This window comes from Scyliorhinus torazame, chromosome 16 (assembly GCF_047496885.1).
Source record: "Scyliorhinus torazame isolate Kashiwa2021f chromosome 16, sScyTor2.1, whole genome shotgun sequence".
Lineage (NCBI taxonomy): Eukaryota > Metazoa > Chordata > Chondrichthyes > Carcharhiniformes > Scyliorhinidae > Scyliorhinus > Scyliorhinus torazame.
Window position 1 is genome coordinate 133507935 of NC_092722.1, and position 18300 is coordinate 133526234.

Sequence of the window (18300 nt, forward strand, 5' to 3'; positions counted from 1 at the left end):
GTCATGGGGAACTGCAAGTCAGCGGGGTCTCACTTCCTTGCCTGATGTCGACCTCCACCCCAGTAATGTCAGGTGCCTTTTAAATATGGCATCCGGGTATGATGGCGGGACACGTGCCATCAAGCTTGCACAAAAGGTGCAAATCCCCAAATGCATAATTAATTATGCCAGGTATAGAAGATATGCCATGGTTTCCCATTGACCTTCACAGTGAGAAACCTCCACGTCCCCTCAATGGGCTTAGTCCTGAATAGAATTCCGCCCAATCTTTCTTTAGAAATTTGACATATACAAAACTTATTAGAAAGTAATTCAAAGCAAAATTCTGTGCATGCTGGAAATCTCAAATAAAAAGAGAAGCTGCTGGAAATGCTCTGCGAATTGGCAGTATCTGTGGTGAGAGAAACGGTGTTAGCAGAAAATAGAGAAAAAGAGCGCCTGATGAAAGGTCAAGACCTGAAATTAAGGACTTACTTCTCTGGCTTCGTTATGCTCTCGCTCAAGCGAAAAGAAGGCGGTGAATAGCGGGAGATGCCAAAATCGAGACAGAATTTCCATACAATTACTGAGAGCCACCCCTTATCCAACAGCTTCCCATGATTCAGCTACCTCCCCAGCAAGTGGTCATGCTGGCGCCGATTAATACTCCTTTTGAAAAATGTGAACCTGGCAGAAGGGCTTCTGTGGGGAGCGAAGGCTGAGGAGGTGAGTAGCCATCTTTGAAAACAGGCAAAGAGCCCAACGGCGGTGGGCTTGCTACCGTAGTGCTCAGCGGGGGCAGGGGACCCTTGGTTGGGGCGGTGGGGGAAGAGACAGCCCTGGCTGGGGTGGGCAGCCATTGTTAGGGATGGGTTAACAGACCTTCCAATTAAATACTAAGTTGATGAGAATTATCCAATAGAAGTCACTGATATATAAAGGGGTTACAGGTGGCACTATTTGTTGTTCGAGATTTGTGTGTGAAGTTGAATCAAAGAAATAAAGGTGTTTTGTGGAGAAGCAGATCTCTTGTCTCCTTTACTCTACAGCAACCCAGAAGCTTAAACAGCCATGGGAGGGTTGGGGGGAGGGGAGGGGTAGAAGCATTGGGGGGGCAACCCATCGCAGCATCACCATGTCAACCCCTGGATCGTGTGTATCCAATCCGGGGGTAACCTTGGTCCCTGCCCATCTGCCCCACTGTCCACCCATAACCCCCACCGACTGCCGAGGCCTCTGGCCATGTGGCTGAAGGCTATTACTAATGGGTAATTGGCAATTGTGGTTAAGTGAGGACTTCACACAACCTAAGTGGATTCCTGTGGGTGGGCTGGCCATGTAGCATGTGGGAGTCATTGCCTAGCATCCCAACCAGACCGTGATGCATGGATACTGTGCCTGAACACTGCAGGAGGCAACACCACACACACAACATCCGAACACCCAGAGGATGGGTCACAGCTCCGGGGACATGTTTACAGCGAGAGGGTGGGTGAGTGCCACGGGGAGGGGACCAGCGGCCACTCCAGGTGATGTTTTGAACAGGTTTCTGGGATACAGCGTCTGGGTTCCAGTGACGGGAATCCGTTGCAGCCAGGAGTGCGTGGGCTGTGCCTTCCGGGTCGGAGGGGGTGGGGGGGGGGGGTCATGCAGGATCTCGGGGTGGAGGCCACTGCTGTTTGTCAGTCTAACACCCTCTCCCAATTCCTTACAGATATTGAACGCTATGGTATGGATATTGGAACCCAGAACATGTGCTGGTGGTGCCCTAGTCCGGCCGGCCAGATGCCAGAGACGGCAGCAGTAGCAGCATCTGCTGATGCGAGAGGAGGTGGACAATGTGCCGGACCCCACCCCACGCCCTGAGGACGGGGCCAGGGAGGGTCCTAGAGGGGGAATCCCACGACGGACCAGGGTGTACATGCGTTGCAGGTTGTTTGAACAGATGACAGACAGCGCGTGCCACAGTAGGCTCCGCCTGAACAAGGAGATGGTGCGACATCTGTGCCGTGCCCTCGTGGACTTGGCTCCACATGCAGGAGGAAGACATCTGCAGCCCTGAAGGTTTATGCCCCAGGATCATTCCAGGGTGGGGAGGGACCTGTGTGGTATCTCCCAGGCCACAGCCCACAGGTGCATCCGACAGGACTCAGGTGCCCTGTTTGCCCGGGCAGAAAACTACATCAACTTTGATATGGATGAAGCCCAGCAAGATGCCCGGGCAGCAGGTTTCTCTGCCATCGCCAGGATGCCCCAGGTCCAGGGGGTGATAGATGCCACACATGTTGCCCTGTACCCGTCGGGCCATCTGGGAGTGCCCTACATTAACAGAAAGGGGTTCCACTCCCTAAACATACAGGTCGTATGCGACCACCAGATGAAGATAATACACGCATGTGCGCACTTCCCGGCGGGTGTCCACAACAGCAGTCAGTCATCCCCGGCCTCTTCGAGGACGACCCCAGGATGGGTGGCTGCTTCTTGGGGGATAAGGACCTGGCTCGTGATGACAGTACAGAGGAAATTCCGATGCTTCGACCAGTCCGGTGGTGCCCTCCAGTACATCGTCCAGAGGATCGCCCTCTTTGTGGTGTTCTGCTGTGCCCTCCACAACCTGACACAGCAGCAGGGCGATGGTGATGAGAAAGATATGAACACCTCTGAGGATGAGGATGATGAGGTGGCGCCGGACCAGTAGGGGCTAGAGGACGAGGCCGGAGAGGAACTTGAGACTGCAGCACAGGCGGCAGCGGCAAGGGTCCGTCAAGCACAGAGGGCCTTATACTCGCCCACTTCACATAGGACGTGGCCTACTCCGTCACCCCTCACTTATGTTTCCCACCCTCCCAGGGTAGGTGTCACATCACTCCAGGATGCTCGGATTGTGCTGGCACCGTTAGCGGGTCACTGTCGAGGGCAGGAGTTTGATGAGAACCTGTAGAGAGCTGAACACCGGTGCTCCTCATAGCATTTACAGTGCAGAAGGAGGCCATTCGGCCCATCGAGTCTGCACCGGCTCTTTGAAAGAGCACCCTACCTAAACCCACACCTCCACCCTATCCCCACAACCCAGTAACCCCACCCAACACCAAGGGCAATTTTGGACACTAAGGGCAATTTAGCATGGCCAATCCACCTAACCTGCACATCTTTGGACTGTGGGAGGAAACCGGAGCACCCGGAGGAAACCCACGCACACACGGGGAGAATGTGCAGACTCCACACAGACAGTGACCCAAGCCGGGAATTGAACCTGGGACCCTGGAGCTGTGAAGCAATTATGCTATCCACAATGCTACCGTGCTGCCTCATAGTCTGACCCCTGCCTTTCTGCTGAGTGCTCGCTCACACCCATCACCTGCATGCAGTGTGCCTGGGGGGCTGGCAGGGTGCTGGCTGTGAGACTCATCAGAGAGGTGGAACGGGGGAGCTGATGGTGAACGTCGTCACTCCATGGGATGGGTCCAGGTTGGCACCCAGTGTCCCTCCAACTGGTCAGTGTCCATTGGGCCCTGGTGTTGACCTTGGGACAGAGGGCAGCTGGTTCAAACCCCGGCACCATCTGGCTCTGCCAGCCCTGGCGGTGCCCCGTGGTCTGCACCATCATGCCGACGCCCTCGGGGATGCTCCTCAGTGACTGGGACATGATCTGCAGTGCTTCCGCCATTCCCATCTGAGAGAGGGACATGTCCCGCAGAACCTCATCAAGGTCAGCCTGGTACTGGGTGACATCGCCCAGCGTTCTGTCGAGACCCTCAGCATGGCCATTACTGACTGCGTGATGCCTTGGACACCTCCATTCCTGGTGCCGATGTCGTGCACCAGGCTCTCCATTGCGGTCACCACCTCAGAGTGTTGGCCTCGGTGCCACACATTGCCGGCAACAGCTCCTGCATCCGAAGCCTCTGGGACTCCTCAAAGTGGCTATGGATCTGCTGAAGTGACGCTGAATGTCCCGGCTGCAGTTTAACGTCGCCGGGATAACCTCTTCCACAGGCTCAGCATGAGGCTGGGACACAGCTGGGATCCTGTAGACCTCTGACTGCTGCCTCACCTGGGGGTTCCTGCTTCCACATGATGTGGAGCTGTGGTGCTCATCAGATTGTGCGCCCGAAACCTGACCACTAACATTTCTCACAGAGGTGTGTGTACCTGCGCTGGTGGAAGGTGGGATGACAGCTATGATGCCACTTTTATTATGGCATTCTCAGAGCTCTCCTCCGAGGTGTTCTCTTGGGAGGCAGGAGATGGGCCGGCGCCGTCAGCTGGAGGACCTGCAGGAGAAAGTTCTTGTGGTCAGCAGGAGGGATAGGTCAGTCAGTAAGGCAATAACAACTCACATTTGACAGGTCCTTCAGGTGGGGCCCAGTGATTCCTCACCTCTGCGACATCCGCCAGCCTCCGCGTTAGTGACAGCTCTGTCCTCGGCCTCAAAGGAGGTGGGGATTCGTATGTCCTGCACACCTCCGCCAGTGTGGGCCCTCTCCCGGCGATTTTGGAGACCTTTCCTTAGGAGACACAGAGAGGGCATCGTTAGCCACATGCATGGTTCACAGTGGTGGTGGGGTGGGGTGGGGGGGGTGGGGTGGGGGGGGCGGTTGGAATGGAAGGGTTCGGGCAGGTTGAAGGGGGAGGGGGTAGAGGGAGGGTTGGAAGTTGCATGGAAAGTTGGGGGGGTGGATGCTCGCGTGGGGGCGGAAAGGTCTCTGGGGGGGAGGTGTCTACTCACTCATGCTTCCCGATGTCGGTCATTTAACCTTTTTTATGTAGTGGAGGCCAGTACTGGTCACACTCCCAGTGCTCACAGCCACTGCCACCTCATCCCAGGCAGCACTGCCTGTCCTATGGCTAACCCTCTGAGACCCTTGGGGTAAACGGACATCTCTCCTGGCCTCAACTGAATCGAGGAGCAACCCCCCGCTCTTCAACCCCGAATCTTGGGGCCGGTCCCCTCGGCACCATTGTTGTGAGCTGGCTGGTGTTGGCTGAACAAGTGCTGCTTAACCTTGTTAGCGGGGGGCTGGCGAGCGTGGTCCCGGCGAATCGACTGACGAGCCTTTATTTGCGGCGGGAAGCCCGTGGGGCTTCGGTAAGTGGATCAATTAATGTTGAATAACGTTGCCGAGTGTCGGGAAGCTACCGGTAGTTACCACTCGCTACCACGCTTGATATTTTCCGATGAATCGCGCTTTAAGAAGCTCTCTCCAAAGATGCGACCAGACCTGCTGAGTATTTTCGGCATGTTCTATTTATTGTATATTATAGAAAAATTGTTGACATGTTTTATTTATTGCATAGTAATGAATTTTTTAATTATTAAGTGACATTTGAAATGTGTTACAGATCTGGGTTAATATTCAAAAGAACAATCTCCCTATGAGTTTAAATTTTGATGTCACAAAGGATTATAATTGGAAACCATTCTTCAGCAAGAGCTCCCAACCTCATGTATTGTCATCCGTGCAGGTAGCTTGCACAAAACATTTTGTTACTGTCATAGATTTTGAAATAACATTTATCTGCTAATATAACATTGCTTGTTTTTATCTAATTTTAATAAAAGTGTAGCTTCTTTTCAATTGTTAGTCATAGAATATTTTATATAAATTGGTTCACTAATTAGAAGAAGCTGTGTTTATTACGATTAGATCTTAAGGTACGTCTATAACATGTAATACTGAAATATTTTCTAGCCACAAGAATTAATCTACTATTCCACGGAAAGAAGCATGGTGGATAAATTGCAGAACAGGTGGAAGCTATTTTTACTATTCTGTATTCAAAGAAGTATTTGATACACTACAAGACCATAACACATCTTAAAAGATAAGGGGGATGGGGTTCTGCTCCTGTCTTTGGCAAATGGGAATGGCAGAGAATTGAGGGGGAGTTAGCTTTTATACCAGTGGGATTTCCATACTCGATTGACCTTGCCACCCACCCAGTGACATAATGGAATTTCTGCCATTCAATGACAGGAACCACATTTGATTACACATATGATTAGCAGGCCTCCCCGTTGCACCATTGCTCCACATAGAACCGTACATCAGTACAAGCAGTACACATAGTCAATTGGGCCACCGCCCTGTTGCTCTCAGTTCCGGCATTCGGTCTCCAGTCACCATCCATTCCAAAATGTCCTAGGGGGGTGTTTGCTAGAGCTGTTGGGGAGAGTTTAAACTAATGTGGCAGGGGGATGGGAACCGATGCAGGAAGTTGGAAGGTAGTAAAACTGGGACAGAAACAAAAGGCAGTAAGGGGGAAAGTGTAAGGCAGAGAAGCCAGAGTCAAAAATCAAAAAGGGCGACAGTACAAGGTACGGTGACTGAGGGGAGCTCAGTGAATAGGACCAGGAATACTAAAAGGAATAAAACGGGAAGTGAAAACATGAATGATAAGCGATGCGGCAGGTTGTTACATGAAGATATGGGTTCAACGACATGGAAAATTAGGAGAAAGGTTAAGAGGAAATATAACTTAGGAGAGGTTACTGATCGAGGTGTTAAGATTCAGAACAGAGGTCAAAAAGCCAACATAAGTGTACTTTACCTGAATGCTCGTAGTATTCGGAATAAGGTAAATGAGTTGATGGCACAAATCATCGTGAATGACTATGATTTAGTGGCCATTACTGAAACATGGTTAAAGGATGGTCACGACTGGGAGTTAAATATCCGAGGGTATCAAACTATTCGGAAGGACAGAGTGGATGGTAAGGGAGGTGGTGTAGCTCTGTTATTTAAGGATGACATCCGGGCAACAGTAAGGGATGACATCGGTGCTATGGAGGATAAGGTTGAATCCATTTGGGTGGAAATCAGGAATAGTAAGGTGAAAAAGTCACTGATAGGAGTAGTCTATAGGCCACCAAATAGTAACATTATGGTGGGGCAGGCAATAAACAAAGAAATAACTGATGCATGTAGAAATGGTACAGCAGTTATCATGGGGGATTTTAATCTACATGTCGATTGGTTTAACCAGGTCGGTCAAGGCAGCCTTGAGGAGGAGTTTATAGAATGTATCCGCGATAGTTTCCTGGAACAGTATGTAATGGAACCTACGAGGGAACAAGCGGTCCTAGATCTGGTCCTGTGTAATGAGACAGGATTGATTCAGGATCTCATAGTTAGGGATCCTCTCGGAAGGAGCGATCACAATATGGTGTAATTTAAAATACAGATGGAGGGTGAGAAGGTAAAATCAAGCACTAGTGTTTTGTGCTTAAACAAAGGAGATTACAATGGGATGAGAGAAGAACTAGCTAAGGTAGACTGGGAGCAAAGACTTTATGGTGAAACAGATGAGGAACAGTGGAGAACCTTCCAAGCGATTTTTCACAGCAAAGGTTTATACCAACAAAAAGGAAGGACGGTAAAAAGAGGGAAAATCGACCGTGGATATTTAAGGAAATAAGGGAGAGTATCAAATTGAAAGAAAAAGCATACAAAGACAGCAAAATCGGCCAACCAAAATCTGCCTCGTTCTCCACTCCCAGCTGATAAGCAGAAAGGCAGCCAGTAACATGTATGAGTCCCAGGCATGGCAACTGCAGCCATGCACTCCTCTCTCTCCCCTGTAAGCAACTGGCAGCTGAAACAGGCTCCTCTTGCCCTCCATTCACCAGTTGTAGCACCGTTCATCCTTGCCATAGTCCAGGCTTTAAAGTGTGAAAAAGATAGCCAGCAATAGAATAACACACCAGGTCTGGAAGCAGGATTACAGCCAGAAGCAGTAGGAGCTCAGAGAAAGATTTCCCTCCAACACCAGAGCTACAAAGGTGACTAGGAGGCAGAGTTCCCTCCTAATTGGAGGGGCTTCCCTCATAATATAAACCCCAACCTGGAAGGAGTTCGGGGAAGGAGACCCTGCTGGGAGTGGAGCGTGAAGAGGAGTGCTTATCGTGACTACTGTGGTATAAAGTGAGTTGTACCCTGTCAGCCTGGCCTCTCATGGAGTCTTTGCCTCTATCTACAACACTGGCGATGAGGATCAAGTGGAGCTGCCGTAAGAGGCAAGTGCTGCGACCTTAGATTGTTTTTCAACCACCTCGGCAGGTTGCTCTCCGACCAGCAGGCATGGCATACCTAGGTAAACTCAAGCCTTTTGATAGCGACTCGGATGATTGGGTCCAGTATGACGAAATACTTCAACTTTTTTTCCCGCACTAACATCATCACCAGTGACGAGCGACAGACCGTCACCTTGCTGATCACCGTTGGTGGACTGGCTTATGCACTAATCAGGAACTTGACTGACCTAGACAGGCCGGCTGGTTTGCCATTCACCACACTGATCGACCAGGTGGGCCGTCACCTAAATCCACAGCCACCAATTATAGTCCATTGGTACCAGTTCCATTGGCAGAGTCCACAGGGCAATACTCAGTACGTTTACGGGAACTTGCTGCACCCTGCGAGTTCGGAGCCACCCTGGCTGAATCGCTGTGGGACCGCTTCGTTTGCGGACTTCGGGACCGGGAGATGCAGCGTAAGCTGTTACTGGAGAACCCCCCTGACCTTTGACAAGGCCGTTGACATAGCACTCGCTCAGGAAAGCACTGACCGTGGACTCCAGGAAGTCCAGGGTATGGCAGTCCTGAACATTGGGTGTCGCCGAGACGACCGGATGATGGCTACAGGAAGTGAGGTGACGGGGACTTCCTAGGTCGGAAGCCACTGCAGCCGCGACTCGTCCCGGAACGACCATAGAGCTTCCCCAACCCAGCATTCCCGGATCACAGATGCCAGTATCAAGCGGGAAACCAAGGCTAGGAATGAGGTGCTGGACAAATCGCGTGAGGGCACTGTCCCCCAGCAACAAACTGGTCGCCATTTCCCTGCAAGTGGCCACATGCATTTCTTGGAGGACTTGGACATTTACCACTGCTTACCACTGCTCTGTGTAACTGGCCCCAGAACAGCACCTATCCAGGTGACACTGCTGTTAAACGGACACCCCACCAAGATGGAACTGGACACGGGAGCGGCAGTTTCGGTCATCAGTCTACGCACGTTTGTTGCCATCCGAACAGGTCTTCAGCCACTAGAGCTTCGCGACATGGGGGCCCGACTGGCCACATATACCGGGGAGCCCATAGAAATAGAGGGCACCGCCCATGTGCCCCTGGCATTCAGTGATCTATCCGCGTGCCTACTGTTGGTCCAAGGCAATGCGCCCAGCCTATTGGGGCGTGATTGGCTGCGTCACCTACATTTGGATTGGCACTCCTGTGGATCGGTTGGAGTGCTGTCCAAGTTCCCTTCGGTCTTTGCCGAAGGCCTCGGTACCAATAAAGGAGCTCCGGCCACAATAAATGTGGAAGAAAATGCCTAGCCCCGGTATTTCCACGCCCGCCCTGTGCCGTACGCATTTCGTGCCAAGGTAGACCAGGAATTCGACCATTTGGAGTAGCTGGGGATTATTCAGCCTGTCCACTATGCCGATTGGGCCGTGCCCGTGGTCCCCATGTTGATGCCGGATGAGTCGGTGCAGCTCTGTGGGGAGTATAAAATGTCCGTGAACCAAGTATCCCACTTTGACCGTTACCCGATCCCTCTGATCGAGGATCTCTACACCCAGCTCAGCGTGAGAAAAACATTCACTAAGCTAGACATGAGCCACGCTTACTTACAGCTGGCAATCAAACCAAGTTCCCTGAAATTCGCGACGATCAATAGGAACACGTGGAGATATTGCAGCCCATGCCAGGAAGGCCCCACCGGCAGCCCTGAGGCATCCTTGGGAGTGACCCAGGAAGCCTTGGTCCCGTATACAGATTGACTTTGCCGGCCCGTTTCAGGGATCCACATTCCTTATAGTAGTGAATGCCCATTCAAAGTGGCTGGAAGTAAACCGGGTCACCGGGTTGCTGGTGACCACTCAAACAACAATGGGCAGACTAAGGGCTACTTTTAGCACGCACGGGCTACCAGAGGCCATGGTGTCCGACAATGGGGAGGCGTTAACGAGCCAGGAGTTCGCTTCGTTCATAGCTGTGAATGGCATCAGGCACATATGGACTACCGAACGAGCGGTACAAATGTTCAAGACAGCCATGAGAAAGTTGACCTCGGGACGTGGGAAACGCGGTTGGCAAGGTTTCTTTTCAATTATCGTACGAAGCCTCAAGCCACAACCGGCAGAGTTACTCTTGGGGTGCCGACTCCGGACGCGTCTCGGCCTTGTCCTCTCCGATGTCGGGGCACAGATCCATCAGCGACACAGCCGCTCAAAGACAGATTCTCACCGTCGCCCACGGGTGCGCACCTTCATGACAGATGACGTAGTTTATGTGAGGAACTTCGGGACCAGAGCCACATGGGACAGTCCTCCATGCGACAGGGCCAGTGTCCTACACAGTCCAGTGCAGTGGGCAGAGACACACGGCCACCTGGGCCACTTACGACAATGTGACCAGGAATCGCCAGCACATGGCCCGGAGACCCCATGCAGGACCTGGACACTAACTCCTGTACGGCCCCGAGACCAGTGGGGAACCTGGACCGTTCTGTCTCCTGTTGACCGTTGAGACAGCGGGTGACGTGTGGCGCCCATGGACCCAGCCAACGACGGCGTAGACAGTGAGTCGGATTCCGATATGGACATTGAGCCGCCCAGCAATAATACGCCAGCAGCACTTGTAACAGCAGTCTTACCGGTTGGGCCATGCTAGCTGCGACGTTCTTTACGGAAGCAGCGGTCCCCAGTATGCTACACACCTCCACGACTGGCTGTACCGCCCCTGGATCTCCGCCCACAATCCAAGCAGCTATGGGACCCCTGTCTGAGGACATGGACATTTCTCTGGACTTGGAGGAGTGGGACACAGGGACAGAGCTGTATAGCATTCGCTTTCCCTCCTACAAATATTATACGTTTATCAACAACTCAAGAATACAAAAGAATAAGCAGCGTGCTAAAAACAGTCACGCAAATCAGTAATATGCGACAAGGCTCAAAAAAACCCAAACTCACCAGCTCCCAAGCCAATACGCAAACACCAAAACTGTCCCCCACCTCCCATCCTCAACGGTACCCCCACATCTGTGCGAAGGTGCCCAAAGGAGCAGCACAGACCACCGGTATAGGATACACCGATGTCCTGCCCTAATGGTAGCTCCACATTGGTGGACAGGCACCCAAAAGAGTAGCACAGACCACTGGAAAAGGAGACACTGGTGCAGAGCATGGTGTGAGTGCGGAAGAGAAGACACACCCTCCTGTTGCACATTTCTTTTACTTTGTCTTTTCTGTGGCTCTATTCCAATTATGGCAATCAGTGAGTTTGGCCTTTCTGTGTTATCTATGTCTTAATGCTTAGAGTCGTCAGGTATCAAGTGATACCACCACAAGTTTCAACCGGCTATCGATCAAAGAGCCAAACACCAGTTAGTTAGTTCAAGGTCAAGGGTACATTATTTACACACAATTAGTCATGCAACATAAACACTACTAGTTAACTACACCTATCGACTAAGACAATCTGAGCCTCCCTGAGTCTTGGCTTGTCCATTTTACCCGCTAGGCTTTGCGAGTTTCTCTGTACCTAGTTGGAAGTGGCCATCCCAGATGGTTAAACTCCGTCCTCTTGATCCTCAAGGCGAAGCGTGAAGGAGCACAATACTGGGTCTTCTATGTTCTCTGAAATTCCGGGTACCCTTAACCAAGGACAGGTTCTACTCTACTCTGTCCTATGGGTCAAAAACATTTACCTACTTGTCCCTAACTAACACATATCTAAGAATTTCTAAGGGGCCATTTAACATTCAGTAAGAGGGGAACCCCTAACTGTCTCTAACTAGACTACACTCATGCTGCTATTTATCAATCAAAGAACTTATGTTACAATACAAAAAAAATCCAATAGCAGCATCACATTCCTTCCTATCACTAACATTCACATACAGAAAACTAAACTTTATTAACAAAACAACAACCGCGGGATTTATGAAAGAGGAAGGTTCAGAAAGAATGTGGGGTTTGCCGAGGAAACGGGCTCTAAATGTGTATACTGGAGAGTGGGACGCTCTCCTCCTCCATTTTAGCAATCTAATTGTCTGGACGATACTGTACAATATGGCTATTACTAGTAAGGCTTCCACTCTGTAGGACAGTGAATACCACTTAACGAGATTCTCACACCATGTGGGGGCATCGGTGGCTGGGTGTGTGTGTGGTGTAGTGTACGGGCTGGGGGTGTTGTGTTAGGTAGTCGTGTTCGGGCCTGTGTGGTGAGGGGGGTAGAGGTGGGTAAAGCACGCAACTGTACTGTTCCAGCGACGATTATGATGCCGATCATCAGGGTCAACTTCATTTTGTTCAGGTTTTCCTTCGCCTTCGAGTATCTTTGTATCTTTCTAAGGGAACTAGCATAGTATCTGTTAGAATTGTGTTGTTTAACATCTCGTATGTTTGTCTGTCTCTCCTTAACGTCAATGTCCCATTAGAATCATCACCATATGTGACTCCCTTATTTTTTGTTTAAACCAACCATTTGTGGAGACAAGACATCCAGAAAAAAAATTCTGTCACAGTGCGAGCACTCTTGCAGCCTGTGTCTGTTTGGCTGAGTGGGCGGACAATTTCTCCGTCCTCTGCAAACTTCTTTTTCCAACCAAGTGTTTCTGACATGTAAATAATATGTGGGGGATAGCAACCGAAGGGTTGCCGGAAAGGGCAAAAGTTGTGGCGCAAAGCATTCTTTAAACCACGGGGAAGAAAAAGAACAGCAAAAGAGTTTGGAAAACAATTATCCGAATGGGGTGGTGCGTATGATCGCGGCAGGGCAAGAATGGGTGGGATCCTGGGTAGGGCGGTGATCAGTGCCGTTGCTCCACTACCCGAGCTTGGCTGACCAAATGTATAGGGGGTCCTCATGCAGGGCGGGGATAATTGCCGTTACTCCACTGCCTGAGTGACCTTCCAAGAGCGGTAAACATTTGTAACTATATGGACTCCAGACAAACTTGTTTCACTAACTGCCTTTTGGCATCGGAAAAGTAGCCCGTGAGGACGACACACAAAATCGTACAAGAGAGAACGAACAACATTTAAACACAAACTAAACATAAAAGCGGGAGGTTCCATTAGAGTACAGGACACCGTAAATCTCAATCGGTTCCTGACTCTCATCACCTGGACACCTCAAGATTCCATTTCAAAAAGATTTTCGAAGGGGTTACCATGGTGGGAGTCAGACTCGCAGTTGTCGCCATCTCCCGGGTGCCAAACTCATTCATGGAGTTTGCGGGCTAACGCGGCATGTGCCGATGTGGGGTACATTTCATCATTCCTAGTCAGACGACAGTAATTGTCACAATGCCAGTGCTTCATGTTCCGTAGAGAGGTTGCAAGGGGGCTGTCTCTATCGTCGGCTGGCGGGTCAGGTCCTGTGTAGGCAAATAAATCGTTTCAAAGGGGCTGAACGTATCGTGGTCGGGGTCTCTGGGCCTGTAGTGACTGGGGCCTTGTTCGTTGGAGCTTTGTTCGGGTCTCTCGGGGGCTTCAGTTGTGCTGTCGCTAGCAGCCGAATCAAGCATCAGGTTGAAATTTGATTCGGGGGGCGTGGTCAAGGTCGTGTCTGTGGACGTGCTGCTGCTGCTGGGGGAGGGGGAAATTGGGTTGTCAGTGGACGGGTCCTCATTGTCTGACATCGCCAATGAGAGGTGGTGCGAGTGGCTGCACTGCGTTCAATAAATCTTAAGCTGATTTACATGGAACCATCCAGATTTTCCTTTTGGATACATGATTTTATAAACTGAGAGGCTTACTTTGTCCGACATTGAATAGGGTCCTGCAAATTTAGGGGAGAGGAATGAGCTGGGGTTGTATAAGGTGATCATTACATGCTATCCAACTGTATACTCTGTCGGGTGTACTGTCTTATCAAAGCAGGCCTTACTCTGCTTTCGTTTAGCGCCTAGTTGAACAGCTGCAGCGAGCTGTGCTGCCTTAATGTTCTCTACCATGTGCTGGACTGCTTTCTCATGGGTCAGGGCGGTGACTGTGGGGCTGGCCAAATCAAGTCCGAATAAGTATTCGGTACCCTTCATGGGTCGTCCGGTCAAGAGGGTATGGCGGGTATATCCTGTTGAGCTCGACACTGTGTTCCTAATAAACATCAGTGCAAATGGGAGCACTGTGTCCCATGTCGTGTTGTGCTGCTGCACCATTTTTCTAAGTGTGGCCTTTAGTGTCCGATTCATGCGCTCCACAGTGCCGCTGGACTGCGGGTGATAGGCAATGTGGAACTTTTGCCTAATACCAAATATCGTCATCACATTTTTCATGACCCTTCCCGTAAAGTGGGAACCTTGGTCCGACTCAATACTACGCGTGAGTCCCCCATCTCATAAAAATTTGCTCTGTTAAGATCTTTGCCGTGGACTTGGCTGTGTTTGTTCTCGAGGGGAACGCTTCGACCCATTTCGTAAATGTGTCTATCACCACTAACACATATTTGTATCCATTTCTGCAGGGGGGGAGGGGACCAATATAATCCAATTGAAGGTTTGTCCATGGGCCATTTACAGGGCGGGTGTGTCGTAGCTGGGCTTTTTTCGCATACCTATCGGGGTTGTTTTGAGCACAAATTAAACAGTTTTCAATATAATGGGACACGTCGGTTCTCAAATCAGGCCACCAGCAGAGGGGTCTGAGGTGGGCAAGGGTGGATTCAATCCCTTGGTGTCCATGCCCGTCATGGAACTTGCAAATTATCTCATTCCTGTCCTGGATGGGGACTACATAAATTCCATATTTTAAAACGATTCCCTCATGGACCGTCAAAGAATTCCTAAACTTTTCATAGGGAGCTGGGAAGTTTCCTTTCAAAATTTCTTTTAATGCCTCGTCTTCTTTTTGTGCCTGGGCTAGGTCTTGGATGTTGGTCTGTGAAACCTGAACTGCGTGTACTGGGGCACTCTCGGGGGTTTTCCAAAAGTGGCCATGTCGTGAGCCTGCCTTTGCCAGGGAGTCAGCTTTCACGTTACCGGGTGGGGAGGAACGATGGTGACTTCTTACTGTAACGATGCCATATTTCCTGCCTTTAGCTGTCTGAAGGATATGTTTGAGCAGTGGGGCTGAGGGTAGAGGTTTTCCGTCGGCAGAAATAAATCCTCTCGATTCCCACAGGGGTAGGAATTCTGTTAGGCTGTTGCAGACGTATAAACTGTCCGAATATATGTCTGCAGGGGTCGGGAATGAATCGGGGTGCTGGACAACGTAAGCAATGGCTGCTAACTCGGCTGCCTGCGAACCTAAGTGTCCAGGCAACTTTAAAGCTATCTCTTCTAAAGCGCATCCTTGCGAGTCCTCTACATAAATACCACAGCCTGTTAGCCTTTTTCCCTCAAGGACTGTGGAGGAGCCCTCCCCCATGACTTACGACAGTTGAAAGGCACACCCGCCCAGCCCACCGGAAATGACCACTCCAACACGGAGCACAGCGGCGGAGAGAGAGAAAAACATTCCACCCCTCCTTAACAGTTCTGCAGACTCTCAACTGTCTTTCAAGAGCATTTATGACTACTCTGAAGGTTCATAACTCCAACACTGTGGAATAAGGTCCCTGTTTCAGTGGAAATGGGGCCTGTTTGAACTCAGCACTGAGTTCAAATGACTCTGCTGAGTTCAGGTTTCCCACATGTGAGAGACAACAGGTGAACTCTGCATGGGAGGAAGTCTCCAGGGTGGTCTGTGCCCAGCGCCTCCACCAGAGGACTTGCCTGCAATGCAGGAAGCAGATCTCCATGGTAAGTGAACACCCAACTGCTCACACTCACCTGACTGAATGGTACAGTGGACATGGCCTCAGTGGCATTGTGATAAGGTGATGCCTCATTACCCTCACTGCAGTACATCCACTCTGTAGGTGGGAAGGCCACTGTGGGTCCTTGACCCTTCCACAGAAAGAACTCACATGCTATCCGGGAGTGGGGTGGGAGAGAGAGGATCCTCATCACGGGAGTCCTCCCATCCCCCCAGCAAAACTCTCAACAAGCCCAAACATGGTAGCTACCCTGAGAACTTGGAACCAGATGAGGCAGCACTTCAGTCTCACCGAAATGCCCAACATGGCCCCCATCTGCGACAACCATAGGTTTGCACCAACCACGCTTGACACCACCATTAAGAGGTGGAGACAGGACGGGGACACTGACGGTTAGGGACTTTTACATGGAAGCCAGATCTTAGAGGAACTGATAGAGAGACTGGAACTACTAAACGGGAACAAACTTTGACATCTGCAGGTCAAGAACTTTCTCCGCAAGGAGACGACAGCTTACTCATGGACCCTGACAAGCAACGATAAGCCTCATGCAGCTGAAAGTGATGCACACAGCACACCTGACAAGAACCCAAATGAGCAGGTTCTTCCTGGAGGTGTAGTGAAAAATGTGAACGGTGCCAGGGAGGCCCGGCCAACCACGCCCACATGTTCTGGGCATGCCCCAGACTTGTTGGGTTCCGTGCAGCCTTCTTCGAGGCAATTTCCTAGGTTGTAGGGATGAGGGTGGAGCTGTGGCCAACAGTGGCAGTCTTCGGGGTATCGGACCAACCAGAACTATTCTTGGGGAAGAGTGCCGACGCCCTTGCCTTTGCTTCCCTAATTGCCCGCCGGAGAATCCTGCTCAGCTGGCGATCAGCAGCACCACCCACAGCTGCAGACCAGCTGGTAGACCTATTGGAATTTCTCCACCTAGAGAAGATCAAGTTCACCATCTGAGGGACAGAGGATGGCTTCCACAAAGCGTGGAGGTCATTCAGCAGTTTGTTCCAGGACCTGTTCGATGCCAACAGCCAATAGAGTAGCATGGAGGGGGAGGAACGCACGGGAGCCAGCAGGACTGAAGGGAAGGAAGGGGGAGGCTAGAGGAAAAGAAGGGTGATGCTTGATCAATAACTCCAGAAGCGGGATTGGATGACAATTGTAGGCTTTATTGGACTAGATGGTTCCCCCAGCAGCGCAGGTACAGAATGCAGCTGCTAGGGAGACACAGACTCTTATACTCCGCCTTACTGGGCGGAACCAGCAGGCAGGCTTCACCAATGATCTTCCTGTCTCAGGTACCTCCCGCACCAATGATCTTACAGCCTCAACCTAGGTACCGTAATACCCCTAATACGGACTACCACATTCTGTTAAAAAACCCAGCAGGGTGGTGGTCTCGCGTCATACAGTGGTAGAGGTTATGGTGATACCCGTCGGTGGTACATGTCACAACAGTATTCATTTTACATGTACATATCAGAATGAAGCAATTAGTCGATCGGGGGCCCTGGTCATCCTCTGTGATCGTCGCAGTTTCGGCGGTGATGCAGGCGCCGGCTCGGGCATCCGTGACTCCGGGAGCGTGACTTCGGCTTCTTAGGTAGCTTCATCACCCCTGGGTGGGACGAGTGGAAGTATCGATCCACCTGGAAATGGGGCAGCCGTGGGGTGCGCTGGTGGGAGGGAGGGTGGGGTTGGTGGGGGGGGTGCGGGTGAGGATCCAGCGGGCGCCAGGTTACGTAGGGAGACCGTATCCTGCTGGCCGTCGGGGTACGCCACGTAGGGTACTGAGGGTTAGCGTGAAGGAGGTGGACCCTCTCTACCAATGGGTCCGACTTGTCCGCCCACACGTGTTTGCGGAGCAGAATGAGCTGCCAGACAGGTTGGGAGCGAGGTCCCGGAGGAGGACTTCCTAGGGAAGACAAGGAGACGTTCATGAGGTGTTTCGTTTGTCGTGGTACACAGCAGTGATCGGATGGAGTGGTGTGCATCGGGAAGGACCTCCTGCCAGCAGGAGACTGGGAGATTCCTGGACCGTAGGTCCAGTAGGACGGTCTTCCCTCTCTACCTGTCCGTTTCCCCAGGGGTTATAACTGGTCGTCCTGCTCGAGGCGATACCCTTGCTGAGCAAGAATTGACGCAGTTCGTCGCTCATGAAGGAGGACCCCCTATCGCTGTGTATGTAGGCGGGGAAATCAAACAGAGTAAAGATACTGTGGAGGGCTTTTATGACGGTGGCTGCGGTCATGTCGGGGCAGGGGATGGCGAATGGGAACCGGGAATACTCATCAATCATGTTCAGGAAGTACGTGTTGCGGTCGGTGGAGGGGAGGGGCCCTTTGAAGTTCATACTGAGGCGTTCAAAGGGACGGGAAGCCTTTATCAGGTGCGCTTTCTCTGGCCTGTAGAAGTGCGGCTTGCACTCCGCGCTGATTTGGCAGTTCCTGGTGGCGGTCTTGACCTCCTCGAGGGAGTAGGGCAGGTTGCGGGTCTTGATAAAATGGAAGAATCGAGTGACCCACGGGTGGCAGAGGTCCATATGG

At 51.3% G+C, this 18300-nt stretch overlaps 1 protein-coding gene across 1 annotated transcript in view; it reads left to right on the forward strand.

Moving 5' to 3' along the window:
* The window catches only part of LOC140392301 (protein CC2D2B-like), a 180997-nt gene that overhangs the window by 125220 nt on the left and 37477 nt on the right, over positions 1–18300 (forward strand). The window contains exons 12-13 of the mRNA XM_072477616.1: positions 5323–5445; positions 5673–5731. Of these exons, the coding sequence (XP_072333717.1) occupies positions 5323–5445; positions 5673–5731 (182 nt within the window). The remainder of the gene's footprint in view (positions 1–5322; positions 5446–5672; positions 5732–18300) is intronic.